The sequence below is a fragment of the Arachis duranensis genome, chromosome 3 (genome assembly GCF_000817695.3).
Source record: "Arachis duranensis cultivar V14167 chromosome 3, aradu.V14167.gnm2.J7QH, whole genome shotgun sequence".
Taxonomy (NCBI): Eukaryota; Viridiplantae; Streptophyta; class Magnoliopsida; order Fabales; family Fabaceae; genus Arachis; species Arachis duranensis.
This window is the reverse complement of record NC_029774.3, coordinates 130,103,905-130,131,601: the sequence shown is the minus strand read 5'-3', so window position 1 is coordinate 130,131,601 and position 27,697 is coordinate 130,103,905. Positions and strand designations below refer to the sequence as shown.

Here is a 27,697-nt window from a genome sequence, read left to right as displayed (position 1 = left end):
ATTTGAATCTTCTAAATTTGAAATTTTTTATTTTAGAGGATAAAGTATGATCTTTTATCTTTGAATAATTTTTTTTTTATATTTTTTCTTAATTCCACTTATAAAATAAGAAAAAGCAGGTGGACAATGATTTTTGTGAACAACGTAGATAATAGGCCCAATAAAGCAAAAACACGTTACACTCTTAAATTACCCACTTAAATATTAATATTAAGATAACCATTGGCAGATCTAGTGAATTGAACATCAGTTATTTATGTTGTTCAAAAAAGTCATTAATTAACTAGCATTATCCATAAAATAAATAATAAAATCACGAGATATCACACTTTATCCTCTAAAATAAAATTCAAAATTTAAAATTCAAAGTCTAAACTTTCTCTTATTAATTTTTTTCTCTAAAAAGAATTCAAATAAATCCCACAATTTTCAATTTGCAGAAAAAAACTAAACCACATTTGAGGTTTCACTAATAAATGTGAAGTATTGGAAAAAAAGGGTAGAGTAGACTAGTAGTGTAGAGTAGTAAAGGAAGCTTCAATCATTTTTCATCGGATCTAAACTCTAAACAGAGACACTGCTACTACTCCTACCTTCTTTCTTCCTACTTTTCACGTTTTGCAGTGAAAGTGATGCCACATTCAGCATAGCGTACTGGACCCATCATTTACGATATACGCCTTTCACCGACGCCACCATAACCCCATTCTTTCTCTCAAACAAAGGTCCTTTTTTTTTACTTTCATCTTTTTCTGCTCTGCAAAAGTTACAGCAAAACCCCCCTTTGTTGAAAAAGGGTTGACAAAAAATTATTCTGTCCACTGAATAATGAATTAGTGAATTACCATCAATCATGGCATGACTAAAGTTTGTACTTTTGTTCTTCCCTCTGATTCATTCATTCATTCATTTACCTTTTACTACCCCTTTTGTTCTTTTCAATCTTGGTCCCCAATTTTTCCAACCTTCAACCAGCACATAAAGTTTTGACATTATTCAGATTTATGGGTAGCTCAAATGGGTGTGGGTTGGGTTGAAACCGAGGTGGGTGAGAGAAAGTTGGATCCTTTTTTGGGTTCTGTTGCAGTAGTGGGGTTTTGATCCAGTTCAATTGAAAGGTTAGAAGGATAACGGATGAATGATCATCGGTCTTGTAATTGAGCACATTACTGTATCTGTTGCTGTTGCTAGTGACTACATATGTTTCGGAGACTGAGATGGTTTGTGGGTCTGAATCAGAAGAATTTGTCAACAAAGAGGTTGGGCAATGTTGAGCACCAACCTGGACCTGAAAGGCCAAGCCAGCTCCCTGTGTTAGATGCTGTTCATGAAGTTGCTGTTTACATTCATAGGTTTCATAATCTTGACCTTTTTGAACAAGGGTAAGCTCCAATTTCTTGCAGCCTCATTATTTATTTATTCAGGTTTATGATGAATCTGACCTTTGATTCTTATTTCTATCATGCAGATGGTACAAAATCAAGGTTACCGTGAGATGGGAGGTGGGTGAAGATTCCTATCCTGGGATTCCAGCACGAGTTGTTCAATATGAAGGTGACATATGTTCCTAAGCTGTTTTTTTGTAGTTTGTGATAATTCATCCAGTACTAGACTAACTTTATTGAAGCATAAGTTTCTGATTCACTGAGATCTTGTGGTTGCCTCATCAAGGTTGTGCGGTGTGTGTGTGTGATCCACGCACTCACATGTTCATATATATAAATTTTGGTTTATTTCCCGGCGCAATCTGTCTTTCTTTTAATGCAGTAAGTTGTAATCAGAATGTAAATAAAATTTTCCAAAATCTGAAATGTTTAACATCCAATCCAAGCACAGACTACAGTCAACATACGCGTGAGTTCTACATGAAACAAGTAGTTGTTGATAGTTTATATCGCACATAGATATTCAAAACAATGGGGTTCCATATATATTGAAATTCATATACGCTGACAGCCTGTATTAGAGATATAACCATTAATGTTGCCTTCTCCCATCGGCTTAAACTTTTGGGATGAGTGGTTTCATAACATGGTATCAGAGCTCTATGTCCGAAATCGTTCCTTGGTGGACCCCAAAAGTGAAAAAATAGCATTCTGATTTAGATTTCTTAACATGCAAGCTGCTGACAAGAGCTATGCCGAGCAACTACTGTTTTTTGTTGAGTTATTTTGCTATGTTATATGATATTTGTTTTTAGCTAGAATAACAGTCTTAGAATCCAACTTTTCTTCAAGCTGCAGCTCCTGAAGTGGGTTCTGACAATTTATGTAGAGTTTGGATGATCGATGATGCTGACAACAGTTTTTCAACCCCACCATTCCGAATTAAATATGCTAGGCAGGATGTACTTCTTTCTATCATGGTTTCATTCTACCTATCTTTTGGTGCATGTGAGGTCAGTTTTTCTCTTTCATGATCTTTTTATATAACTATAATATATATACAACAGCGGATAAAACTGTTTTGTTCAAATAAACAAATTAGGTGTATGATGCCAAAAGTTTAAGATATTAGACATGGTGTTCGCAGGTGTTAAGCCTGATCTTCTGTTATGTAGCAATATTGAACATTTTGTTGCATTTTTTAGTTAGTTATGATTCTTTCTTTCTACTCATTTTCCCTTTTGGATCATTGAAGTCCTTTTTTTCTCTATGATGATAGCTTTTGCTCTTTATGATAATAGCTTTTGCATAGTTGCACACGTATTGATGTATAATTTTCATTTCTTCCTTATCATAAATACCTGTACCTTGGCTAATATTGTTTATGTGCAGGATCAATCTTCTGTTATCTTGAAGTTCGAGCTCTTACATGCCCCTATGAGCGGAACAGGGTTAGTTAATATGATTCTATTTCCCTTACCGAGTGTAATGGTGTATTAAACTAGCAAAAGCTGTATATAACTAAATTGATTCAGCATGAGTTTGATTTTGTTTTCATGGTTATATGAAGTTAGGGTTGCAAAATGCAAACATTGAAAATGCTTGCATAATTGTGCAGGTATGAGTTCCAAGGTTCACCAGATGCATTCTCTGCTTCAGTTCATGAATATAAAATACCCCCTAAAGGTCTTCTAGGATTGCATTCATACTGTCCTGTCAATTTTGATGCTTTCCATGCTGTCCTTGTTGATACAAGTGTTCACATCAGTCTACTAAAAGCTAGTCATCACACCTCTCGACCGAAGGTATCCAGGTTTGTCAACGTTCCAGTTTTTGAAGTTCAAATAGATACTCTCTTATAAATGTTGTATCACCAATATATCGATAGATTGTTTTCAGAATATCACAAATATATTTTAGGATAAACTAGTTCTCTAATTGATGAGAAATCTTAGGAGTTGACTTGTTTCCTTATTTGATTCAGGTTAAGAGTTTGTACGAGCAGGCTTAGGTTTAGATTAATTGTTCTTCACTAGTGCTTTCATTTTATGCATGTTAGTGCTTGACCTACATTTTCTTTTAACCTTTGAATGACATGGATTTTGAATTGTATCAGTGATTCTAGAGGCTCAGAAGGCACTTATGTTGAAGATTATGTCGGGTCAAACAAGGTATATAGATATCTTTTGTTGCTTTAAATTTTGTGCACTCATAAATGTAGTTGTTGTAATCTCTCTCTCTCTCTCTCTCTCTCTCTCTCTCTCTCCTATTTTTTTACTGTCATAACTTATTTCCTTACTGATGATCAACAATCAGGTTACGCTCATCAAAGCATTGATGGCTGCCCATGATATCCTGCTTGAGGATTTGAAAAGAATAAGCACAGGCATTGACCAAGCTGTTGATTTGACTGAAATTTCTTCTGCATCAGATGTTACGGAATGGTTTAGTTCTACTTCACCAGCAAATGTCAATGGTGATTCATCACCTCTACTGTCTGACAGGCCACACGTAAGTTCTGAAGTCCTTTATCATTACAAAGTGAATGTTTTGTTATTTGTTTTGTTTCTGTGTCTCAGACAATTTGCTGATGCAATATGTTAATTTTTCTCTCGACAGAAAGCTGCTAATTCTATCAATAAACTTACCGACCCTTTCTCTTGGGACGACCATCTGTTAATCTCTCTCCAATCTCTAGGGAATCAGCTGCTAAGTCTTTGGAATACTTTTCTGAAATTCCACAGGTTTGTTCAGATAGATTCTACAAGTAATTTCTTATCAAAATAATTATTCAACTTTGGCAACTGCTTAGGTTTTGGCAACCCTTTTCTCAATAAAGTAATGCTACAAATTGTGCATCCATTCTAATGGTTATGGCATCTAAAATATTATTTTGTTGTCCCCGTTATTTTTGGTTTTGGGTTTATATATTTTTTCATTATATATATTTTTAATACATATTGTTGAAGGCATATCTATTAGTATTTTAGCACCACATCAAGTTGATAATATAATCTCCTTTTTAATGTCACCACTTCACACAGGGAAAACAAAACAAAGATAATGGAATTCTTACGTAATTCCTGGGCTAATGAACGGAGAACTGAATGGTCAATATGGATGGTGTACTCAAAGGTTGCAATGCCTCATCAACCTAAGATTAATGGAGTTGAAAGGACACTGTTGCACCATGGTGCACGCGGAAATACAAGGAGGTTAACTGATGATGTAATTATCTTTATATGTTGTACAAGATTCAATAAGTTCACCATTGTCCCATGTTTGAAATTAATTGTTACATTGTCTTCATATAGTTCACATAATCATTTTCTTCAAATACGTTACCTTTATTTTCTGTTCAGCCTATTCAAATTGCAACAATGCGTGCAGAGCTTCATAGGCGTGGTATAGCACAAATGAGGGTGAGTGATACTATTGTTTGACTGGAATGATTTATAATATCTTGTATTCCTGCTCACTGGAATTTATGAAATATATGAATTCCATGCAGATCAACAATCGGTCACTTCAAGACATGTATATATTTGGAGATCCTTTGCATATTCCAATTATTATTGTTGAACGCTTGACAAACATATACCATTCAACAAGTGTGAGTTCAGATTTCATTCCTCTGAAGGAAGAAGCAAGGCATAAACTAGAAAATGGATATAGAGCCACAAATAAGAGTGGGAATAGCCGGCGACAAAATGAACACATTTTGAGAGTAGTAGTTTTTGTACATGGGTTTCAGGCATGTTTCATATTCTTGCAGTTGCTTTGATCTTCTTCATCTGTTTGATTTTTCTCCTCTTCTTCCTGTGATTTTGTGGCTTCAATTGTTTGAGTCTAAATAATACATGTGATTCGGTTGTTAGAGTACTATTAATCTAGTTATTTACTTGCTGTGATTTTGTTGTGGAGTTCACTTTGTGGTACCTTCTGTAATAGTGAATTACTGGATTAATAGTCTACAAGTGTTAAATAATCTAGTCTCATAGCTTGGTTGAAGGTCCTACCCATTATTAGAATGTGGCTACAATTGGATGTATCCATGATTCTTCCTTTAAGAAATTTCACTTGCCCTTGGTGACTGCCCTATAAAAGTTGTTCTAATAAAAGTTATATTTATCTTTGTATATGTATTACTTTTGTTAGTTCGTTGATTTTTCTTTTATTTTTGCATAATTTGGTTTATTTCTGATGATTTTGACATAAATTTCGTACATAAGTTATTGGGATTCTTGCTTTAATACATAGGTTTTTACTCAGCAGTTTATTGTTTTCCATCTTGTTCCATCATTGTGACATGTGACTAAGCATGCACTTTGTTACTCAAATATTACAGGGAAATCATCTGGATTTACGGCTTGTTCGGAACCAGTGGCTTTTAATAGATCCCAAAATACATTTTCTCATGTCAGAGGCAAATGAAGACAAAACATCTGGAGACTTCAGAGAAATGGGGTCAAGGCTTGCCCATGAAGTGATCACCTTCCTTAAAAAGAAGATGGATAAAGTTTCAAGAAATGCCATCTTAACTGATATCAAGCTTAGCTTTGTTGGTCATTCTATTGGAAACCTCATTATCCGAACTGCCCTCGCTGGTATTTATTGTCAATTTTAAAAGATACTACTAATGAAATTTAAAGTGGTGAAACTGACTTCTTTCTTTCTCCCCACCCCCAAAAAAACAGAAAGCATCATGGAGCCATATCTGATGTACTTACATACATATGTCTCCATATCTGGTCCACACTTGGGTTATATGTATAGTTCAAACTCTTTATTCAATTCAGGACTATGGCTATTGAAGAAGCTGAAGGGTACACAATGCATTCATCAACTAACTTTTACAGATGACCCTGATCTTGAGAATACTTTCATATACAATCTTTCCAAGGTATTAGGTGCCAAATTTACTCTTCTTATATGTTGTCCTACTCCTACACCTTTCCCTCTATCCAGATCACCTTTCCCGCAGTCTTAGCATTTAGAAGTAATGATAACACGGTGTTTGCTATATGTTTTTGTTGAATGTCATTGATGTATTTTAATGAAGGGAACATAGGAAAGTAAGTTGTATATTTTACCTTTGGCTGCAAATGTAAAATACTGTCATTTTTGTCTACAGGAGAAGACACTGGAAAACTTCCAGAATGTAATTCTTTTCTCCTCTCCTCAGGTAACCTCCCTTATAAGCTTATGATCAGAATTATCATAGATTGTATGTTGACAGATCTTAACTTTCCTAACATTAGTTTGAATTACCTTGTATTAACAATTTACATACTGGGCTATTCCTGAAGAGTGAAGATATGATTTAAGATTGTAAGTTTGTGTAACTTATTGTCATAGAAAAATGGATAAATAGAGATGTACTTGATGGAAAACTTAAATTGTTTGGGATTCATACTAATATTGATAACATGACTATTTTGCCGCTCCATCCGCTTTTCTGCATGAGCATGCGTTTTTTTTTTTTGGGTGTTTTTCTTGATTCATGTCCCATGGAAATGATAGGATTTGTTTGAGAGTTTAACGTTCAAAATTAAGTTTTCTATTCTGCATATCCTTAATGTTTAGTGTCTACTATTATATCTACCTACTCTTTTCTTTTATTATTTCAAATGATATATAATTCCCATGCTCATTACATTTCAGGATGGTTATGTTCCGTATCATTCTGCCAGAATTGAACCGAGTTCAGCGGCTTCCTTGGATTCCTCTAAAAGAGGGAAAATCTTCCATGAGATGCTAAATAATTTGTTGGGCCAAATCCAAAGTGACTCTGACCATCGTGTGGTAATCCGATGTGATGTCAACTTCAACACGGCTTGCTATGGCAGAAACTTAAACACACTTATTGGACGCACTGCACATATTGAGTTCTTGGAGTCCGACATTTTCGCCAAGTTCATAATGTGGTCTTTCCCAGAGCTGTTCAGATAGTAAACAACTGAATTTCCATAATTCAGGCCATTTTGTCATTTTAGCAAAACAGATAGGTCGACCGAAGGCTTTCGGAGCAGTGTAATTGAAACAGCTAAGAGATGCTGAATTCAAGTCCGTCAAATGTCAAAACTCCATGGCATCCGGCTTGATTCTCGCGGTCTGAATCGTGATCCTCCAAAAAATGTGCCCACATTTTGCTTACATGGGGAATCTTGTGGCATGTGTGGAGCAACAGGCCTTGCATGGAAGGGGAATATAGCCTTTTTTGCTAACTAGTGTTCCCTGTATTCTGCTAAAGGACCTGAGCTTTTGCATTTATGCAAGGGCAGAATAATGTAAATTAACTCAGGCATGTACAATTACAAAGAACAAAAACAATGTGCATTGTATCATATCTGACAAGTATATATAATATTGTTAGATCTGCTGCAGGCTTAGAAAACTAGAGATAATGTTGTACACACAAAGTTTATTAACCCTTCCTTGTTAAGCAGTGTTATTTTTGTTAACTGTTCTGGTGGCAGTTGTTATGATCTTGTCCATGGTTTGGTTCTGTTGTCTCTTCTTTATACATGTATATCTGAAGTGGCTAATGCGTTTTGTTGCTTTGTGTAGTGAGTTTTCCAATGAGCCAAATGAAGCTGTCTCCATTATTAGATAATTATAGAAATCTAGTATTTCTGGCATAGTTGTAATAGTGAGACAAACTTAATATAGAAATATACATAGTAACAAAAAATGTTCATGAGTCTAGACAAGATTAGAACAAATCATGAACACAAGCAATTTATTTAAATAATAAGAATTTAAATTTTAATGCACTGTGCATCTAATTAGCTTAAATGACCCTCCAATAAAACAGACATGATTGGATGAATCTAATTAGCTTAAATGACCCTCCAATAAAACAGACATGATTGGATGAATGTGTAAATGTACTAATACATCAAAATTAAACTCAAATAATAAATTGTCAGTTTGTTATACGTTTCAGGTGTTTGGACAAATGATAATAACATTTTGTTGAAAGAAATTTTCTTCTGAAAAGAGAACACATTGCACAATGCACATGTGTCATGCCTCACTGGAACACAGAATAAATTCTATTTAATCTATCGGCTGTCTCCATTTTCACAAACACGAGCGATGTTACTTTAAGGCATCATACATTCTTCTTATGAATAAGCAACACATTCAGTTCATTGAGAATAGAAACATAACATGCAACTTACATAATACAGGCATTCAAATGAAATTTTTAAACCCTATTTAATAACTTTAACCCAAACCTTAGCAACAGGAAATCATTCAGACAGAACCTTCGGCATTAGAAATTTACTCACATAAGTGTGAGAAAATACTTGCTATATATAAATATATCTCTTAAGCCACCGAACCATAAAATATTTATGAAGTGATTATGTTTTCTTATACAAAGTACAGATATATAAATACAATGCAAAACAAGGAAGCTAAATGATTTATCAACTAAGCTCGTCTACTCATTCTTCCTCCTCCCCAAAAAGCTGGTATGATGTAAAAATATACATGTTCCGCAAATTTGTACATCTGGTAAGCTCAACAATCCAACATTTTCATTGATCTGCATAGCTGGATGAGCCAAGGTAATCAAGACCCTCAGTTCGGCACGTCATAATCTTCCGGAATGCCTCCCTCACTTGGCGCTCCAGTGGATCCAGTCCAACTCTAAAAGCTTCACAAACATGAGTGAGCTCCTTCATGTCCTGTTCAATTTCCATTTCCTGATCCTCTGTCAAGGAAAACTGAGGTGAATCCACCAAGTCTGTCAAGTGACGGGTACATAGCTCAACTCGATATATCTCCTTCAACAATCCATTTGAGTTCCGGTGATCTCACTTCTTTGACTCCTCCATGATCCGTTCATAAAGGGTGTTAACCGGCACGCTCCAAGAAAATTGCCGTGAGACTGAAAAGTGAATGTTTAGACCCCTGTCCTGGCAGGGAATTGCTGCAACAAGGGTCCACAAAACAAACAAGAGAATACAATTCATTGTATAAACAGGAACTGCAAGTCCTCTTGTAGCAGAAATCTCATTCCCACGGGGTGGAACAAGGTTGCTTGCAATGGACTGGAGTTGCTTGGCAGCAGACCATGATCGAGAGACACTCCATGAATGCGATCGTGAATGCCCTGCCGAGTGCTGATCCTTGCTCGAGTTATGACGCCCAAAAGATCTATTACGTTGCGAAAAAACTGATCCAGAGTCTTTCTCCTCGAGCATTGCCAATGCCAAATCCATCAGTGCCTTTCTTGCCCTCCGGAACTGGCCTTCATTCAATGCTCTCTTATTCGAACCCAAGGCAGAAAGCACAATATCCAGATGCTTTTGCCATGTACGAATCTTCTCAACCCCATCACGGCTTGCATTACAAATATCAAGCGCCTTCACTGACTTCTCAAAGAATTCAGAAATCAAACGATCTAAGGGGGGTTTTGAAACCTGCTCTTTATTATTCAACAGAATAGTCCTGAATTCCTCATGGCAGCAGATGAATACACCCAATAGCTTCTGAACCCAATCAATTGAGAGCAATTCATCATTACTCGCCCCAGAGAGGTCCTGAAATCGATCTGTAACCCGCCTTTGGAATGATCCAAGCTCTAAGTTACAGGAGTCGGATTCGTGGCCTGCATCAACAGAATGAACCTGTTCCTGCCTGACACCAAATATTGAGCGGCCAAACGAGGAGAATGACGATGAGGGGCTCTGATTATCTGTTGAAGGCATAGTTGCTCTGAAACCTCTGAAACACCTCAATACACTGGACCAGAACCAAAGAGATCACATATAACCTATCAAAAACAGCTGCATTAACGTTTGTATCCCGAAAGGAACTAAATTCAAAGAATGTAAGTTGTTCAACAGTCCAACACAATTCTCCCTCAATCCAATCAAAATCGTTATACTTATCAAAACATCGATCCGAATAAACAGATCAACCAAATTCCAATCATGGAATCAAACCCCAAAAAAGAAAAGATCTCAGCTTTCAATCACACGACACTAATCACCTCCAAACACCAACACAAATTCAATAGCTACGAAAACCCAACTAGAAAAACAGACCTTTATATCTGACCCAGTGCCCAAAAAATCAAAATTTTCATATACCCACATAACCCATATTCAGAAAATCTTCAATAAGAGAAAGATTTCTTAGAATATCATCCAGTTAGGTTAAAAAGAAGACAAGTGCATGAACTGCATGTAGAAAGCTTTTCAAAAAACATGCGGAATAAAGGAAGTACCTTTGCAGTTGAAAAGCGTAGACGGGAAGCAAAGAAGATCATGGGAGGCTTGTGGATTGAAAAGGGTGATCATAGGAAGCGTAGAATTGCAGAAAAGGGAAAATGGCGAATTCCAAAACCCTAGCGAAGGACCAAAGCCCCTCGCTTTGGTTCAGTTCACGCCAGTTGAAGGGAAGAGAAGGACAGACAAGAGGGCAATGTAAAATCAGAATATTATTGGCGAGACAACTGACATGACAACATTTTTTTAAGGTATAAATTTAAAAAAAAAATGTGTGTAAGAAACTAAGAATAAAAGAGGATTTTTGTTTGGAAACGTGCTATTCATTTGTTTATATTTTTTATGCTTTGCAGAATTTTTGTACTTTGTTTGGAATTTTTTTAAATATTATTATTGTAATTTTATTAAAAATAACCAATAATAAACTCAAGTACTTTTTTGGATATCAAAAATTTTATATTGACAACTGCTTGCTCAAACAAATAGATTAAATATAATTAAAGCATATAGATTTTAATTGAATGCTGTAGTTTGAAACTTTGAACGTTTTGTTTACTGGAAGTTCCAAGATTTTTAATTGGGTCATATAACGTTTGACAATTTAGTTAATTCAGAAATTCAATTATTAGTTAATTCTTTTTTGTTTTCTAAATTAATTAGTCCATGTTATTGTTCATAGCTTCTTGCCAACTATAGTTTCACATCACATTCATGAAATTTAATTTAAGTAAATGACGAATAAGCCTAATTTATCACTCCAAAATATCAAATGTACGATGAGAATGAAATTTGCAAGCATTGATCAAATATCTCTTTTCCTTTAGTGTGGTAACTTTCCATCTAATTTATTCCGTGAAAAATTCATATGAATGATTTAATAGTTTTCTAAAGAGGCCATTAGAAAATAATAACACTTAATTGACACAGATCACTACTTGTTACCTTGAATATCACGTGAACCAAAATAAAAGGAGAAATGTTCATTGAATATCTAATAAAGAAAAGTGTAGATGGTGAAGTCCTTTGGTAATAAAGAAGTCCAGCCACAAATTTGTCACAAAAATTTCAGCCTTATATATATATTTTAAATAAATATAAATTATCAGCTGAACCTTTAATAAACTCAATATAAGCATAAAATTATAATAGCAACTGTGCTTAGAAAGGATTATATATGATTTCAGTTGATTAAATTTGAGAGCTGATAATAGCCACATATATCCACAACCTGTTCCAACTCATCTTAGCAGCAAATCATAATTGAATTGAATTGATAGCTGCAACTGCAACCAACATGGCCAGAAAATGACTCACCAGAGCTCCGGTACTAATAATTTGCTTTGTGGGGTACTAATAAGTAATAACCTCTTAAGAAAACAATTGAGCACCGCATGATGGTGATTATAAGCACCTAAAATCTGTTACATGATACATTGCTGGAACTGAGTAAGGATACATAGAACAACATTAAAAGTTAAAAATGTTCTTAAACATTGTTACATCAAGGACTTGCTACAGTTAAAATGATTAATACAATAGTAATTGCCTATTCTGATGAAGCTGGTAACAAAATAAATTGACAAATACAAAGAGATGGTAGGATCACTGTTCTCTGCTCCAAGATTTATTCACAAGCCAATTTGGTGTCAAAGCTGCTCAAGCATATTGCAAAAGCCTGGAATGCAGATAGTGGATACCTATAATCCATTGTGAACATATCTTTTCCGACTTTGCCGAACTGCAGAATTACCTTGTCATGCTCCGGGGGAGCCGGCTGAGATGGCGTTGGCACACCGGCAGGTGGCGGCATTGCAGCAATGAGCTGAAAGTTTTTTACAGATGCAACTGTTACCCTTCCCCGGAAATTAAGACACCAACATTGTAATTGTTCATGCCATCTTGGAGGCTTGTTTTTCAGGACCAAGGGCCTTGTCTTGTCATCTAAGTCTTCGTTGGAGGATCCCCCAATCTCAGAGAATCGAGCACTGCTGAACTCGATAGAGCGATCTAGGGACTTGGAAAAGGAGATGCTTCGGAATGAGTCCTCTAAGGCGCGAGGAAGAAGCTCTGGTTGACCAGGAACGCTGCCACCCACATCAAGTGCTGACATTGGTATTGAATGCATAACACAATGCATCTTCCTGGGGCCTCTTGTGCCAAGCACATTCAATTCATATGTCACCTGAGCTATGTTGTAACTCCCAGATGGGACCTTGGGTGAAACCTTCTTGGAATAAAATCTCCGGCTTGTTCTCCCAACCCCTGGAGCTGCTACATGGGCACCAGTGTATGGAGGCTGTGTATCATATATGATGAATTTTGTGCCAAGAAAGTTCGATCTGGTGTTGCAAATTAAAAGAAGTGAGAATACAAAGTCATAAAATAGAACAGATATTTTTCTCCTTAAAAATAAAACAATGGAAGGTAAGAAGAACCCAAAATGGTGATATTTGCTTATACATTATGATCAATTTAAGCTTACAGATTGTATGATCATGAATTTCAACTTATACTTCTGGGAGTTAGAAGTTGTCATTCTTCTCTTAGAGCATAGTACTTCTAATAGTTATAAACTTATAATATCGAAGATGATGGCCAAGAATAATAAAGATTTTCAAGCAGTAAACCCACCTCAGCTTCCCAATGTAAGTGCTACTTGATCTAGATATGTTGCCAGCATCCATCGAAATGACATACTCTGTGTAAGTTGTTCTCCTCGTCCTCTTGGCAGAAAGGAGGAATTTCCCATTTTCAACTAGCAAAGCTACAAAAATCATGGGACAAGGTTAGAAATATCACATTCTGATTTATTACCATATATTATGCAGTGACAGACAGATTGATGATAGCAACTAATGATAGAGAGAAACAATTTATACCATACTCATAACAGAATAATCTAAATCCACAAAGTATTTAATAACTTAAAAAAAGTTTCACATGCAATTTGTAGAAAAGATCATTTTTATAATCCCAGCTGGTCAACAACCCAATGAAACTTGTAGTACTTCATAAAAAATAATATAGGCATAAAATAATATAACTAATAGGTGCTATCAAACTAGCTAGTTGGTTATTAGAAATATAACCATTCATGTCGTCTCCTCCTATCAGCTTAAACTTATGGAATGAGTGGTATCATGACACCGGTCAACAAAATCATGACTATCGATATATGCATAAATTAGCATTTAACACCATTAATAAGCATTAACAAACACCTAATTCCTAGCTAAGTAGATAATAACATCCATAACTTGAAATTTGAATACATAACATAAAATTCTAAGCTGCAAAATATCAACTGCACATACAATAGTATTACATACTTCCCCCTTTTATCGATGCAAAATATGAACATAGACAACGGGTATCAACATTTGCAGAGTGTCACATTTATATCAAGTAAGGATCATTCTTTAAGTTATATCTATATTCTATAGTATCAATCACATCAACTGTTTGACCCAAATAGTCATAGATAGCACTATACAGAGGAAGGCTTACCAGGGCTGAGACAAAGGAATAGGCGGTACGTTAAACTTGATTTATCTCTTTTGATAAAACATTGAACCATTCCATCACGTGGTCCTGGCTGAAAGATCAATGAAGAAGGGAAAACAAGAAAAATTATTATGGTGCTTCAAACAAATGTATCATGGATGAGTGATAGATTAGTTCACCAAAGTGAGACAATCTGCTATAGAAAACAAACAACAAAACTAACCTGCTTCAAGGACACAGGAAACGTGAGTTTGCCACAGAACTCTGGACTCTTCACAATTTCCTTGCACATACTCCTCCAAGACCTGCATACTGCAGCACATGCAACAACATGCTTTCGAGCAGGCCACGTGCTCTCGCTCTCCTCGAGTCTTTTAATGACATCATATAATAATTCCGGGGGCAAGCTAGCCCAGCAACTACTTTGAACAACAAAAGGCTGGTCATGCAAGTCTTGTACAGACCCATGAGATTTTCCTCTATGATGGCCAGTGAGCCTAACATCAAAACTCCTCATAGACAAGCTCCCGAAACTACCCCTCACATCTCGAACTATGCTTCGGAACGACATTCTTCGCTCGTACCCCAAATATAGAATTATATATATAGTGATGGACTATATCTGACCACTGTGAGCATATACCTGTCAAACCCATAAAAGGAAAGTTTCGGTTCAACAGTGACACTGCCATGTATCAACATTGTTGTTATTCTTCATCTTTTCCATATACCAATTACTCATTAAATACAAAGTCTTGTTCCACTGAGTGAGGTTGACTATATATTAAGCATCCACACAATCATAAGTTCATAATGATAAATCAAAACACACAAGTATCCAAAATTTGTGAAGTTGGTTTAGTTAACAAGGGAATCAAGGTTTGACATTTGATGATTACCAGACATTGTAAAGGATAATCCAAAAGGGTATTATCATTAACAAGATGATAAAATGGCTGCACATAGAGCAACAAAAGTGCTACAAAACTTGTGTCATTTAGAAGTTTATTTATATATTCTAATTCAGTTCCGAAATGCATTTTACACAGGATAAAATACTAAGCAGAAAAGATCAATTATTCAGGAAAGGTCTAATGCAGGACTTTAAAAAGTTAAAAATAAAAAAAATTAATGAGAACCTTTCATCTTAATTTTCCTCTTCTCTACTTACCTAAGCTCAAACCACAAGCAGTTTCTAAATCAGGAAGAGGCAGAAGAAAAGGGCATGTGAAACAAAGAAGGGAAAAGAGACTCACTTTCAAAACTTAACAACTAATCCAAGCTAGACCAGTAGACCACAAGCCACCCTTTAACTGCAAAACCATAAGAAAATGTCAGAAATTGGGTACTTAAAATAGGGGGAAAACCTAAAAAAAACCACAATCTTGTTTAAGATTGTACCCATTTCCATGCCCTTCATTTTACTTCAAAACCCAAACCCAGCAAACTTGTACAAGATCAACAAAAACAAAGTTGCAACTCAAAGGAGAACATACCCAAATTGGAGAGATCTGGAGGAGCTGAAGCACAAGCACTACTTAACAAGAGATGAAATCTACAGCTGAATACAAATAAAGAAAAAAAAAAAAAGTGTCCCCTTTATGCATCAGAGAGATTCAATAAAGCAAAAAGACTCAACCTTTTATGTGTGTGTTTGGTGTTAAAAAGAAGGCTAAGATTAAATTAATAAGATGCTACTGCTAAAGTCTTCTTCTCAAGACTCTTTGCTCTGTGTCTCTGAGATACCCGGACTCCAAAGCTGCATTAAATCTACTTCACCAACCAAAAGGGTTTTCAATAATTTATGTTTAATCAAAACCTCTTCTCAATTTTCCTTTTCTTTCTTTTTCTAGATTTGCCTTTGTTAAAGTATGTAATGTAAAAAAATTTATTGAAAAATATATCTTTGGGCTTTACATTGCATGAATTTATCATAAATTTTATTTTATGCAACTTTTTCTAGTGAGCATGAAATTTTATTTTTCCTTGAAATATAAAAATACATATTTATTTATGGATTACAACTGTGAACTGTAAAGAGAATATAGTAGAACATATTATTTTTAGTTGGTGTCCAGCATTAAATGCCATTTGACTTTTCTCTTGTCTTCTTTCAGATGAATGATCTGCACTTCTTTTTTAACTATCCATCATTAGAATTTAGAACAAATCATACAACTGCTATGCATGATTGTCAACTAATCACCTATTTTCTTTTAATTGTGTATTCATCATAGTAGTGAGTGCAGAATTCCAATATTGTTACCAATGTGATTTTTAATTGAGTGACAATTATTTGGTAGTAATCTAAAAATTTAAGTTCTAAAGTACATGCTTGCTTAGAGGGCAAGATGAGGTGTTCTCCAACGGGTTTTGGATTTGTTATTATTTTATTTCAGTGAAACTTTGCTTAATAGTTACATTTTTGAGTTGTGAACAATATAATATCGATCTGTAACAAAAAGAATATATATAATTATTTATTCAATTACTTGAAACTTACGCAATCTATCCAAAAAAGAGCAAATAAACCAGGATCCCTTGCTAAAATGGTCAAACTGATTACTGTTATTGCACCATTTTTTCAGTGCAATTAATTAGTCTAGAAAATATCCTGATAGTAAATAATGTATACAATTTTTTATGATGGATCTATATACTAAAATTAGTGGTACTTGTACACTAAAATTTATTGTTCATTATTATTCACACATGACACCTAGTAAGCATGGAGAATTTAAGTGGGATATATGGTAGATACTGTTAATCTAAATTTACTATAAACTAGTAGTGAGGGAATGAAGCATAAATTGTAGAGAATAATTTTGATTGAATAATTAAAATAAATATGTATATGTTAATATGTATGTGGTGTGGTGATGAGGGTCATGATTTTTTTTCCCAAAGGGTCAAAAGGATGGTTTGTATTATGAGTATTAGTTAATAATTTACCTGAGAGTCTGACTTTGACACCGCCCTATCCCGTATCTGTATTCGTATACGTATCGTATGTGCTGATTTCTGGTCATAACTCATTCACACCTTTCTTGAATCTTCCCAGAAACTGCACAACAATGTACGTACGTGTGTTCCTTTGGTCCCCTCCCTCATTCAGATTATAATATGTGCTATACAATGTTATCTTTGTTCTTTCTTTCTTGTGCATATGCATTGACATGTCTATACAACATGATTAAAGGCAGGCCACTCTTGTATTCGAATGGTATATATTCATTTCAAATAACAGAAATCCCCCAAGGTTAAAAGAGAAAGAAAAATGTCTGAGCCCGGGTTCGAACCGGGGACCTCTAGTGTGTGAGACTAGCGTGATAACCAACTACACCACCCAGACTTTGTTGATATTGAATTTTGTTTTAATGTATCATAATCATATCTGTTTCTGTTATAAATCCATGATTTCTCATATATTTTCACACAAGATAGCTGACAAGTGCTACAAGTAAGAGTGTACAATAATGTTCTGCTTACTAGTTACTATGACTCTATGATTTGAGAGTTGAGTTAAATCCTATTTTAGTTTTTGAAATGGGCGAGTTGCATTGATTTAATTTTTGATTTTTTAATTAATAATTTGGTCTCTCAGATTCAAAAAAAAATGTACTAATGTAATTGTTCCTATATTTTCTATTACTAGAATTCAATACTATTAATAACGTAGCTCAAACATTATCACATTAGACATATTAAAATAATATTTACGCGTTTTGACATTAAAAAAATGCATTAAACGACGTAATATGAGGATTTGAACAATTTTATCATAACTTAATTCCTTGTCATAACCTCCGACGTTGTTTAATGGCTTTTTTAGCATCAAAATACATACAACTTCGTTTTAATATGTCCAGCGTGGTAAGGTTTGAGTCACGTCACTAATAACGTTGAGCTCCGATAACAAAAAATACATAAGAGATTACATTAGTGCACCTTTTTAAATTTAAAAGACCAAATTATAACAACTAAAAAATCAAGAATTAAATTAGTGCAACTCACCCAAGAAATCGAAGTGGGATCATTAATCGCAATATATTTGAAACACCAAAACCATGAACCAAAAAAAAATGTAAAAGGATTATCCAGTTAAAAGGGGAATACAAAAACACAACCTATACTACTAAAGAGTAACGCCTTTTATTTCCCCCATTATTATGAGGAGGGCAATTCTGAATTTGATGATGAGTTTTGTTGTTGTTTCTGCGGGGACATAACAATAACTTGAAGAGGATCTCTTGTGATTTCTTCTGATAACTGAGTGTGAATCTGAATCTTGTGTTTGGTTTCTCTGCTGTTCCCCCAAAGCACTGTGTATAGCCCACTCACTATCAACACTCCTCCAATCACACTATGAGTATGTGTCAAAGTTACAATTAAATTAGTAAAGTTAGGTAACAATAAAATCATGAAATAGCATATATTAATTCATAGTATGTACCTTCCTAAATATAAATTCTCATTCAACAAGAAGGAAGCAGCTATGGCCACAAGCACAAGCTGCAGAGGATTGAAAACAGAGCCAAATAGAGGGCCTCTCATATGCACGCACCATGCAATAATATTAACCACAATTCCAGACGTCACAATTCCCTGCAATTCAGTACGAAAATATTTGATAACAAAAAAGAATTAACTAAAAAAATAATAAATACTAAATAAGACGAATTCTGACTTTTTTTTTTGTCTCTCTAATATTACACTGAATAGTTAAACTTACGGAATAAGCGACAGTGAGGAGCCTGATATTCCAAGCAAGCTTCCATTGGGAGGCCCAATCCCTATCAAGAGAGAGAGCAAAGAGAGTGGATTGTAATGCGGCCATAGTGCACATAAGAGCTGTGCCTGTGTGGTGCCTGGGGAATTCTTGATTCAACTTAGCCTGAATGTTGAGCCACAATGCAAAAGAACAGCAGCTTGCAGTTGCATATGAAAAACCCAAGAATTTGTTACCATAATCAGGGCCATGTGCATGATGCAAGAGGTTGATATGGGAAGAAGAAGAAGACCATGTATCAATTTGTTTGCCTTTGTAAAACGTCAACACCATTGCACCACTGATTCCGGTTATTGTTCCTATTACTTTGGCCTTCCCTGCTGCCGCTCCCAAATTCAACTTTTCCAAACTATGTATAAATAAAATAAAAATCAATAGTAAGTAAGAGACGAAGATGATGCATATTGCATGGAGTACGTACCCTGAGGTTATGGCCATGATGAAGGTGACAGCTGGACAAAGATTAAGGATGGCCAACACAAACGTTGCTGGCATCAAAGCCAATGCCGCGAAGTAAAAGTTCAGAAACAACGTTCCGCTGCGTCAAGCAACATTATATGTTCATGGGAGTCTAATATAATTGTCTTTATGTAAAAGTTGATAATTAAAAATTGGTGGAAAATCAGGTGCAGTCGACTTCACATGAAGTTTGATATCTGAGAGCCGTTAGATGATTTGACTAAATTTTTAAGGCCTAAATGATTTGATATTAAATTGTCGTCTAACAATTTTCAATTTAATTTTTTGAAAAAAGGTGAATGAAAAATGAGAGATGATGCATACCCAAATAATCCACAAAGAAATTCCAAAAGAAGCACCCTTGGAGTAATCTTGGGCTTATTGTTGTTGTTGTTGGTATCAAAAATGAGAGCAACGGGGAGAGTGAAGGCAGAAGCAAAGATGAGGCGATAAGCAGTAGCAACCCTCATGCTCATTCCATCATTGATGGCCATCTTGTACAACACATTCACCACCACAAATGTTATCTGCACCAACACCATTAGCATTATTGGCTTCAACCCTTGCAACACCATCCTGCAACTCAACAATAATTAATTCACTTGATTCTCTATTATTACCTATTAGCATGTATTGATATTTATATGCGGATTTAACGGCCACGGTTTCTATATACTATATGCTGCACTACTATTATTATTGGAGATACACTCATGTGGGGGCTGAGATCAAAGTTTCCTCAAAATGACTTCACATTTTAAACATTCATGTAATTCTAGTGACTTAATTTATTTTATTTCTAATTTATCTACCACCACTCATGAATCATGAACTAACTTCGCCCAATAAGTCCTTCCCCGGTGGGCGAGCCTATGCTTTAGTAGTACTGCTTCATCATTTCATTTGCCATCCTACTACTGTCACTAGTATATTTGACAAAAATAGTTATCCAAATGAGATTGGTTAAAATCATACATATTTTATTAAATTAAAATTTGTTACATTTTTTTAGAAATGAAAAAAAATTGTGTGTTTCAATATCATGGTTAATTGGTGTGTTTTTTTTTTAATATAGATTTATATATTTATTTTAAATAACAAATTAGACTAGTCAAATTTTATATTACACAAATTGAATGATGAAATAATTTTTTTCGCTATAAAGTAAATAAGAGGATTCAATTCGTATGTTTAAAAAAAAATTAACACTAGAATATAAATTTGAAGGTCAAATTTGTATATTTACAAAATTTTAAAATAATAAAAAACAAGTTTGACCCTCAAATTTATGGTATACATACACAAACAAAAATGCATCAAATTTTCACATTATTAAAAAATACCACTAAAACCACAACACTCAAATTAAAAAGCCGACTTTTGATTTTTTCCGTAGTAGTTCAACTAAATCCTATTTACTTAATCAAACTTTTAATAATTAGACTATTAAAAAAGTAGTAGTTAAATGAAAATAGTAGGAATATAAAAAAAATAAAATGTAAAAACTTAAGTGTAATTAACTTTATGTAAAATTGATAGTTGAAAAGTGTTAGATGATAATAATTTAGTCAAACCTATTAAATCATTTAACAATGGATTCCGTTAGGTAGACAATGAACTATTTGTACAATGTGTACAATGAGTTATTGAATTACAAAATGAACATCTCCCATACTATCTAGAATAACCATCCGAGTACTAGGGATAATAAACATCTAGCGCTTTAATATCATGTCATGATACCACTCATCCCAAAAACTTCAACTTATATCTCTAATTGTTCCATAAACCTCCATTATACATATTGTATAAGTATTTCATTGAATCTTCGTACTTTTTTAACTATTAATTTTATATGAAATTAACTGCATCTAAATTTTCACATTAATTTGTTATTTGAATTTCTCAGTTGTCCCATGCACAGAAAGCAGAAACTTCACATTAGATGATGATGGTTTGTTGATTGAGAGCAATAGAGCATATATCCCATTCTTCAAATGATATTGTCATCAGTCATCACTCACCATATATATACAAGACATACAGAATTTATTAGTGCTTATTAGAGAGCAGATATCATATATTCTCGATAGATTCCCACACATACATACGTGAGAGAATAGAAACTGTGCATAAATAAGAAATCTTCGATCTTAATGCATGTATAAGGATATAAACTACCTAATTAAACCAATGGTTTAGTTTTGCCACTTATCTTGTTGCCCATTATTATACATCATGCATTACGTAATGCAAAGTCTTAAGTTCCCTTATTTCAATGATGTATAGCGGCTAGTGGATACGTCTACAGAATACAGAATCGATGCTCTTCCAAATTTGGAGTCTTCTACTCATCAGTGATGTCAAACTTTTATTTATTTGCACTTGCACTTTCGTATTATTAGACTTTCTTTGAGGAAATTAAACAACGCTCAAAATTATTATACTTTTATTGTTCATTCTTTCATTTCTTTTTTTCACTTACCTTGGGGAAGGATACTTAAATTAATGAGTACTTTTATTTTTATAATTCTGTCATTTTAACTTTATTTTACACATCTCTCATCTCTCTAATAGGCACTAGCACATAGATAGAACTCTCAAGTCCCAACAATGTAATTGACTGGCAGAATTAATAATCAGCTTCATGCGGTTCTGATGTGGATGCAAATTCAAGGTTGATGGGAAATAAAATAATAGCCAAATATCAATTTGTAGAAAGTCAACACCATTGCCCCCACCAATTACACTTGTAGTTCCTAACACTTTGGCCTTTCCTAGTAGTGTTGCTCCCAGATTCAATTTTTTCCAAGCTCTATAACATTGATCGGGAATTAAATACAATATTATAATTTGGAGTGAAAAAGTAACTTTAATTTCCACTCATTTTTATCATTTAAATGTGTATGGTTTTATGTGTGGCCTGACTAAGCATAGCTTTAACGAAATATGATTTTATTCATTTACATTTTATATTTTTTAAATAAAAAATATTATAAACATACTAAAAATTAGTTATTACATATTTATTGTTCAACTTATATTTTATGTATATTTTATATTTTAATATGTATTTTATTTTTTTTATTTTTAATATTTTTATAAAAATAATTGACGTCATATGATTGTTATTACGTATACATAAAAAATTAATTGTTAATTAATAATTAATATAAAATATATATTAAAATATAAAATATACATAAAATATAAGTTGAACAATAAATATATATAAATATATTATAATTAATTTAGTATTTAATTTCGTGTGTATATATTATTTTTTTATTTAATATATACATCTTGATTATATAATCATATTGGTGCATAATTATAGTAGTAAATATAAAGAGAATTTAGTTAATATGTATTTTTATGGTATATCATAAATTCATATAAAGAAAACCCGCGTCCTATATATAGAGATAGATGTGCATGCAACTTGCAAGATCGATGAACAAGGACAGTACGCAACTTAATTAATTAATTAATGAGTAAATAACGATCTTGATAAATTTTTTTGAAGAACTACGACGCTTTTAATAAAAAATTATTCATTTTTAATTTTGATATTATTTAATTTTGTGAGATTGGTTAGCTCTTTTATTAATAATTTCATTCTAGAATATATTTATATGATACGATTAGTCAATATATTTTAAAAAAAGTAATAAAAAATTGAAAAATTAAACGATTCTAATCATTATTCTTAAAAAATAATAAAATTTTTTAAAAAATTTGACAATTCTAATTAAATTTTAACAGATAAATTAATAATTAAACTTGCTATAAGTTAATTCCATTAATATAAAAAAATGTTAATAAAAAAATGAACCAATTTCATAAAAATAAAAATAACAAATAAAAAAAGATATATTTTTTTTATTAAGAATCTTATTGCCTTTTAAAATAACGGTTAGGGAGGGATCATTTAGTGTTCTTTTCTCGTAGTTAATCCCAGGTCACGTTTTAACGTTTACGTACTGTGCAGTATCGCCAAAGAAACATGATGCACACTTTTATATTTCTCATATACATGACACATTCAGCTGTCCCATTAAATATAAGATTTTCAATCTAAAAGTATGATGAATTTAATTAATGTATTCTTTACTTATCTACGCGGAGTGCATCTATTCAATATTTAATCAACTACTCTGATATGTAATCTGTATAAATAAAAAATTAACTCTATTACTTTCTCTTTTTTTTATAATGAAGTAAATTGAACTGTAGACTCTAATATGTACAAATACTAAGATTCACAAATATTAAGTGGTCATTTACTTATATTTTAATATGTTTAACTAAATTATTTAATATAATATATAATATATATTTACACCTAAATTATTATTTTTAAGTAAATATATTTTTACGTGATAATCATTCTACAAATAATATTATTTAGATGCATTAATAAAATTATAAAATATGAATCCTATGGCACCGAATATAAGATAATAATGTGATGTATGTCCTTAGCAGCTAGCTAGTAAAATATGACGTGTCATATTAGACTACAGAAAATACAAAAATATAAAAATTTACATTATTAATTTCAGATGAAAATAACTGTACATAAATATTCAGTATTCAACAATTCTTGTGTGTTGGGATGATGAGATGACATGACTTTTGTGTTGAATAATTGTGTGTTTCCATACGAATGGAAACAGCATTGTACGTACGTAGTAGTAGTGGTAGTTTGATATGACGATGAAGTGATGAACACCCACTACTAGTCACTGTATATTGTTGTGTTGTTCACTTTTATGATCAACAACAACATCAACATCAACAACTTGGGACCCTTTATTATTATTCATTATTTGTAATGAAACTAACTCATCCATCCTCTGCTTCTCTTCAATTTCTTTGCTCTTTCCCCATAGCACCGTGTACAAGCCAATCACGATCACCACTCCTCCAACCACACTACATATAAATTAATTAATTCCTGAATAATGATAAATGCGAAGAAATATAATGTATGATGAGTTTGATATATATATGTACCTTCCTAAATATAAATTCTCATTGAGAATCAAAGAAGCAACAATAGCCACAAGCAGAAGCTGTAGAGGATTGAAAATAGACGCAAATAGAGGGCCTCTCACTTTTATGCACCACGCAGTAATTATAATCACTATACCCGATGCTACGATTCCCTGATAATTAATTATATGTTAATGAAGATTATTCATGATTAATCCTAATAGATGTTAAATACGTACCGCGTAAGCCACAGTGAGAAGCCTTATGTTCCAACCAAGGCGCCATTGGGTCCAATCCCTATCAACACAAAGAGCAAAAACAGTGGCTTGTATTGCGCCCATTGTGGACATCAATGCTGTCCCTGTGTGATGCCTTGGGTATTCTTTACCATTCATTTTACCCTGCAAAATGTTAAACACACGAGTGAACTGACTACTTGACCTGCAAGTCAAACTAAATTATTCGTACCTGAATGTTGAGCCAGAGAGAAAAGGAGCAGCAGCTTGCTATGGCAAATGTGAGACCCAAGAGTTTGTTGGCATATTCAGCATGTGGTGGAGGATGATTACGATGCAAGAGATCTATGTGTGTGGACCAAATATCAATTTCAACACCTCTGAAAAAGCTTAACACCATTGCCCCTGTAATTCCAGTTACTGTTCCTAGTACCTTTGCTTTTCCCGCTGCGGATCCCAAGTTCAATTTTTCCAAACTACAAAAACACAACTACTTTATATACTTGCTCCACTACTTTTAAATTATTAAAATGATGTTATCAATTCCGAAATATAAATTTGAGTTTTCAATTTATCAGTAAAATTTGTCTAATAATACGCAAAATTAAATGTGTTGACAAAAATAAAAAATAAAGTAAAAACTCAGGTGTAGTCGACTTTACGTGAAGTTGATAACTGAGAGTCAACGGCTCTCAGCTATCAACTTCACGTGAAGTCAACTGCATCTGAGTTTCCACCAAAAAATAAATAAATAAAGTGTATGTCAACAAGTTATAACTCAAATAATATAGACTTTTTATACTCACTTACAGATATCAGATTCGAAAATTATGGCCATAACGAAGGTGACAGCCGGAGCAAGGTTGTTGATGGCCAACATGAACGTCGCGGGCAACAGAGACAGGGCCGCAAAATAAAGGTTGAGAAATAAACTTCCGCTGCAGATGATTTAAATAGGCATAATATATAATAATGCAGCATATAATAAGAAAAGAGTGTAGGTAGGTAGAAGCATATATATACCCGAAAAATCCACAAAGACATTCCATAATAAGCACCTTGCTGGTAATTCTTGGTGGGTTATTTCTATCAAAGAAGAGAGCAAGTGGGAGAGTAAAGGCAGAAGCAAACATGAGACGGTAAGCAGAAGCAACTCTCATGCTCATTCCATCAAATATAGCGAGCTTATACAACACGTTCAACGCTGCATATAATATCTGTAGTAACACCATTAGTATCACTGGTTTCAACCCTTCCATCTCCCAACCACTAGAAAGCTTCATCACTTAGTGTACGTATTATAATTAGGTTTTGAATGATAGTGGCCAGCTCTTTCAATTGAGTTACTTAGTTAGGCCTTGACAGTAAATAATTAAACATTTGATTCATTATGCGGCTTTCCAATTACACCTTTGCACTTAGATTAGTGGGATTACACAGTGGACTACACTAACATATATACTTTAAAGGAATTCAATTTATTTAGTAATAGTAAACTCCAACCCCTAATAGTTCAGATAAAATATATATAAAGTAAAGAATCGGTAGTCTTAGAAAGACAATATTTAAAATTATTTTATATAATATAATATTTAAAATTATATAATTATTCTAATTAATGATAATTAATAAATATTGAATAAAATAATTTTTTAAACTGTTTAAATTAATTTTTTATTATTTCTCAAATATTATTGGTAAAAAATTGATAGGGGCAGACAGTACCTATTGAAAAATAAAATGAAAAATAAATATCTCTTCTATTCTTTGGAATTAAATGAGAAGTGCATCCTTGCACACAAGCAGGAACTGAACAAAGAGAAAGAATAACATGAGAAATAAGAATCATTAATGACATACCATTAAATTCTTTGTTTGACCTTAAATTATATATAAGGTTATAAAAATTAAGAAAAAGTATAAGTAACCAACAATATTTTTGAATTGGAAAGAATAAAAACTAATGATCAATGCTTAAATGCTTGTCATTAATGTACCTTCAGAAAGTGTATGTATATGTGCATCATGTGAGTGGGCTTGGCTTGGTTACCAAATTGGATGCTGATGCCTATGGAATCAGAATACATATTATGGAAAGAAAAATGTGAATTGTCAACTTTTCAATATGATTTAATTTAACGTGTATAATGGATGTAAAAGTAATAATGGTTCCACTTGTCTGATTGTCTATACAGAACTGATGCTGTTTTAAATTAAATTCGGAGTTTTGTTACGAGAGTCAAGAGTAATACTATATGATTAATAAGTAATAACATTTATCATTTTTATCAAACATTTGGCCAATTAAAAATTCTAAATCTCAAAATTTAAATTCTAATGGTATAAAAGCAAGTTTTTGGATTAAAATATTGACTAATATTAATAAAAATATAAATTCTCTAACATTTATCTTGTTACAGTTATGTCATACATTGAGGTGACGGAAGCAACTTTCCTTCGTTTTCTTTGTTTCTCTGTATTGTTCCAATTGATGATTGGAGGAGTGAAACCATATTAGAATCTTTTATAAAATCAGGTGATAGAGCGTGGTTGAGTGGAAGAAATGTATCCTTCCTTAATCAAGTGTGGATAATTTGGATCTTAAAACTCTCATTTTATTATTCATCAAATTTCTCAATACAGTTTCATAGTGCATAATGATCACCTTTGCTCTCACACTATTGTGGTGAACATGAAAGCAACTTCAACAGTGATTGTAGATTCTCTAGTAATTTTTTATAGAACCAAGTGATTCATTGTTTTGCTCTTACCTCACTATAAACCACACACAATCAGCACTACTCCAATTACACGAAACTTGCATGTTGCAAACAACGAACCGTAACAATGGTGCCGGTGCATACAAGAAAATTATTATTATTATTAAAAAGTAAATTAATAGACGAATTAATTTTTATTAGTGCACTAATAATCCAATAATATCAGTGCAACTAGGTATCTTTTAAAAATTGTCCATCATTCAACCTTTAGAAGAAAGAAACTAAAAAATAAATAACTTTTCATTAAAAAATAAGTAACATTATGTAAAAGTAGATATTTAAATTAATTAAATAATAT

At 33.2% G+C, this 27,697-nt stretch overlaps 4 protein-coding genes, 1 non-coding gene and 1 pseudogene across 9 annotated transcripts; 1 reads left to right on the top strand and 5 right to left on the bottom strand.

Annotated features, from left to right (window-relative positions):
• Positions 1 to 507: 507 nt before the first annotated feature.
• LOC107481731 (uncharacterized) lies at positions 508 to 7,870 on the top strand. Of its 4 annotated transcripts, none has more exons than XM_052259073.1 (15): positions 508 to 1,382; positions 1,469 to 1,554; positions 2,238 to 2,398; positions 2,778 to 2,836; positions 3,004 to 3,198; positions 3,502 to 3,556; positions 3,702 to 3,896; positions 4,005 to 4,129; positions 4,430 to 4,613; positions 4,748 to 4,807; positions 4,897 to 4,998; positions 5,734 to 5,992; positions 6,083 to 6,288; positions 6,520 to 6,570; positions 7,050 to 7,870. In XM_052259073.1, exons 1-15 carry the CDS (start codon positions 1,201 to 1,203, stop codon positions 7,335 to 7,337), a joined length of 2,208 nt encoding a protein of 735 aa, XP_052115033.1. In that variant the 5' UTR covers positions 508 to 1,200; the 3' UTR covers positions 7,338 to 7,870. The 4 variants fall into 4 exon arrangements, with proteins under 4 accessions (XP_052115033.1, XP_052115032.1, XP_015957520.1 ...); XM_052259072.1 differs by having other exon boundaries at positions 509 to 1,382; positions 2,244 to 2,398; positions 4,897 to 5,139; XM_016102034.3 differs by having other exon boundaries at positions 509 to 1,382; positions 4,897 to 5,139.
• Positions 7,871 to 8,667: 797 nt separating this feature from the next.
• On the bottom strand, positions 8,668 to 10,870 carry LOC107481732 (protein ROH1-like; annotated as a pseudogene).
• Positions 10,871 to 12,086: 1,216 nt separating this feature from the next.
• Positions 12,087 to 16,012, bottom strand: LOC107481733 (tubby-like F-box protein 8). 2 transcript variants are annotated; one of them, XM_016102038.3, is made up of 7 exons: positions 15,836 to 16,012; positions 15,634 to 15,698; positions 15,394 to 15,450; positions 14,361 to 14,780; positions 14,141 to 14,228; positions 13,265 to 13,397; positions 12,087 to 12,972 (listed from the first exon to the last, which is right to left on the bottom strand). In XM_016102038.3, exons 4-7 carry the CDS (start codon positions 14,706 to 14,708, stop codon positions 12,258 to 12,260), a joined length of 1,284 nt encoding a protein of 427 aa, XP_015957524.1. In that variant the 5' UTR covers positions 14,709 to 14,780; positions 15,394 to 15,450; positions 15,634 to 15,698; positions 15,836 to 16,012; the 3' UTR covers positions 12,087 to 12,257. The 2 variants fall into 2 exon arrangements, with proteins under 2 accessions (XP_015957524.1, XP_015957523.1); XM_016102037.3 differs by having other exon boundaries at positions 15,634 to 16,012.
• Positions 16,013 to 17,415: 1,403 nt separating this feature from the next.
• TRNAV-CAC (transfer RNA valine (anticodon CAC)) lies at positions 17,416 to 17,489 on the bottom strand. The gene has a single exon. It is a non-coding gene; the product is annotated as a tRNA-Val (tRNA).
• Positions 17,490 to 18,156: 667 nt separating this feature from the next.
• Positions 18,157 to 20,138, bottom strand: LOC107481734 (WAT1-related protein At1g25270). Its single transcript, XM_016102039.3, has 5 exons — positions 19,710 to 20,138; positions 19,348 to 19,464; positions 18,870 to 19,275; positions 18,591 to 18,742; positions 18,157 to 18,500 (listed from the first exon to the last, which is right to left on the bottom strand). The coding sequence occupies exons 1-5, from the start codon at positions 19,958 to 19,960 to the stop codon at positions 18,305 to 18,307; spliced, it is 1,122 nt and encodes a 373-aa protein (XP_015957525.3). The 5' UTR covers positions 19,961 to 20,138; the 3' UTR covers positions 18,157 to 18,304.
• Positions 20,139 to 23,915: 3,777 nt separating this feature from the next.
• Positions 23,916 to 25,992, bottom strand: LOC107481735 (WAT1-related protein At1g25270). Its single transcript, XM_016102040.3, has 6 exons — positions 25,643 to 25,992; positions 25,442 to 25,557; positions 24,852 to 25,096; positions 24,623 to 24,784; positions 24,405 to 24,556; positions 23,916 to 24,323 (listed from the first exon to the last, which is right to left on the bottom strand). The coding sequence occupies exons 1-6, from the start codon at positions 25,900 to 25,902 to the stop codon at positions 24,131 to 24,133; spliced, it is 1,128 nt and encodes a 375-aa protein (XP_015957526.1). The 5' UTR covers positions 25,903 to 25,992; the 3' UTR covers positions 23,916 to 24,130.
• Between the last annotated feature and the right edge of the window lie 1,705 nt (positions 25,993 to 27,697).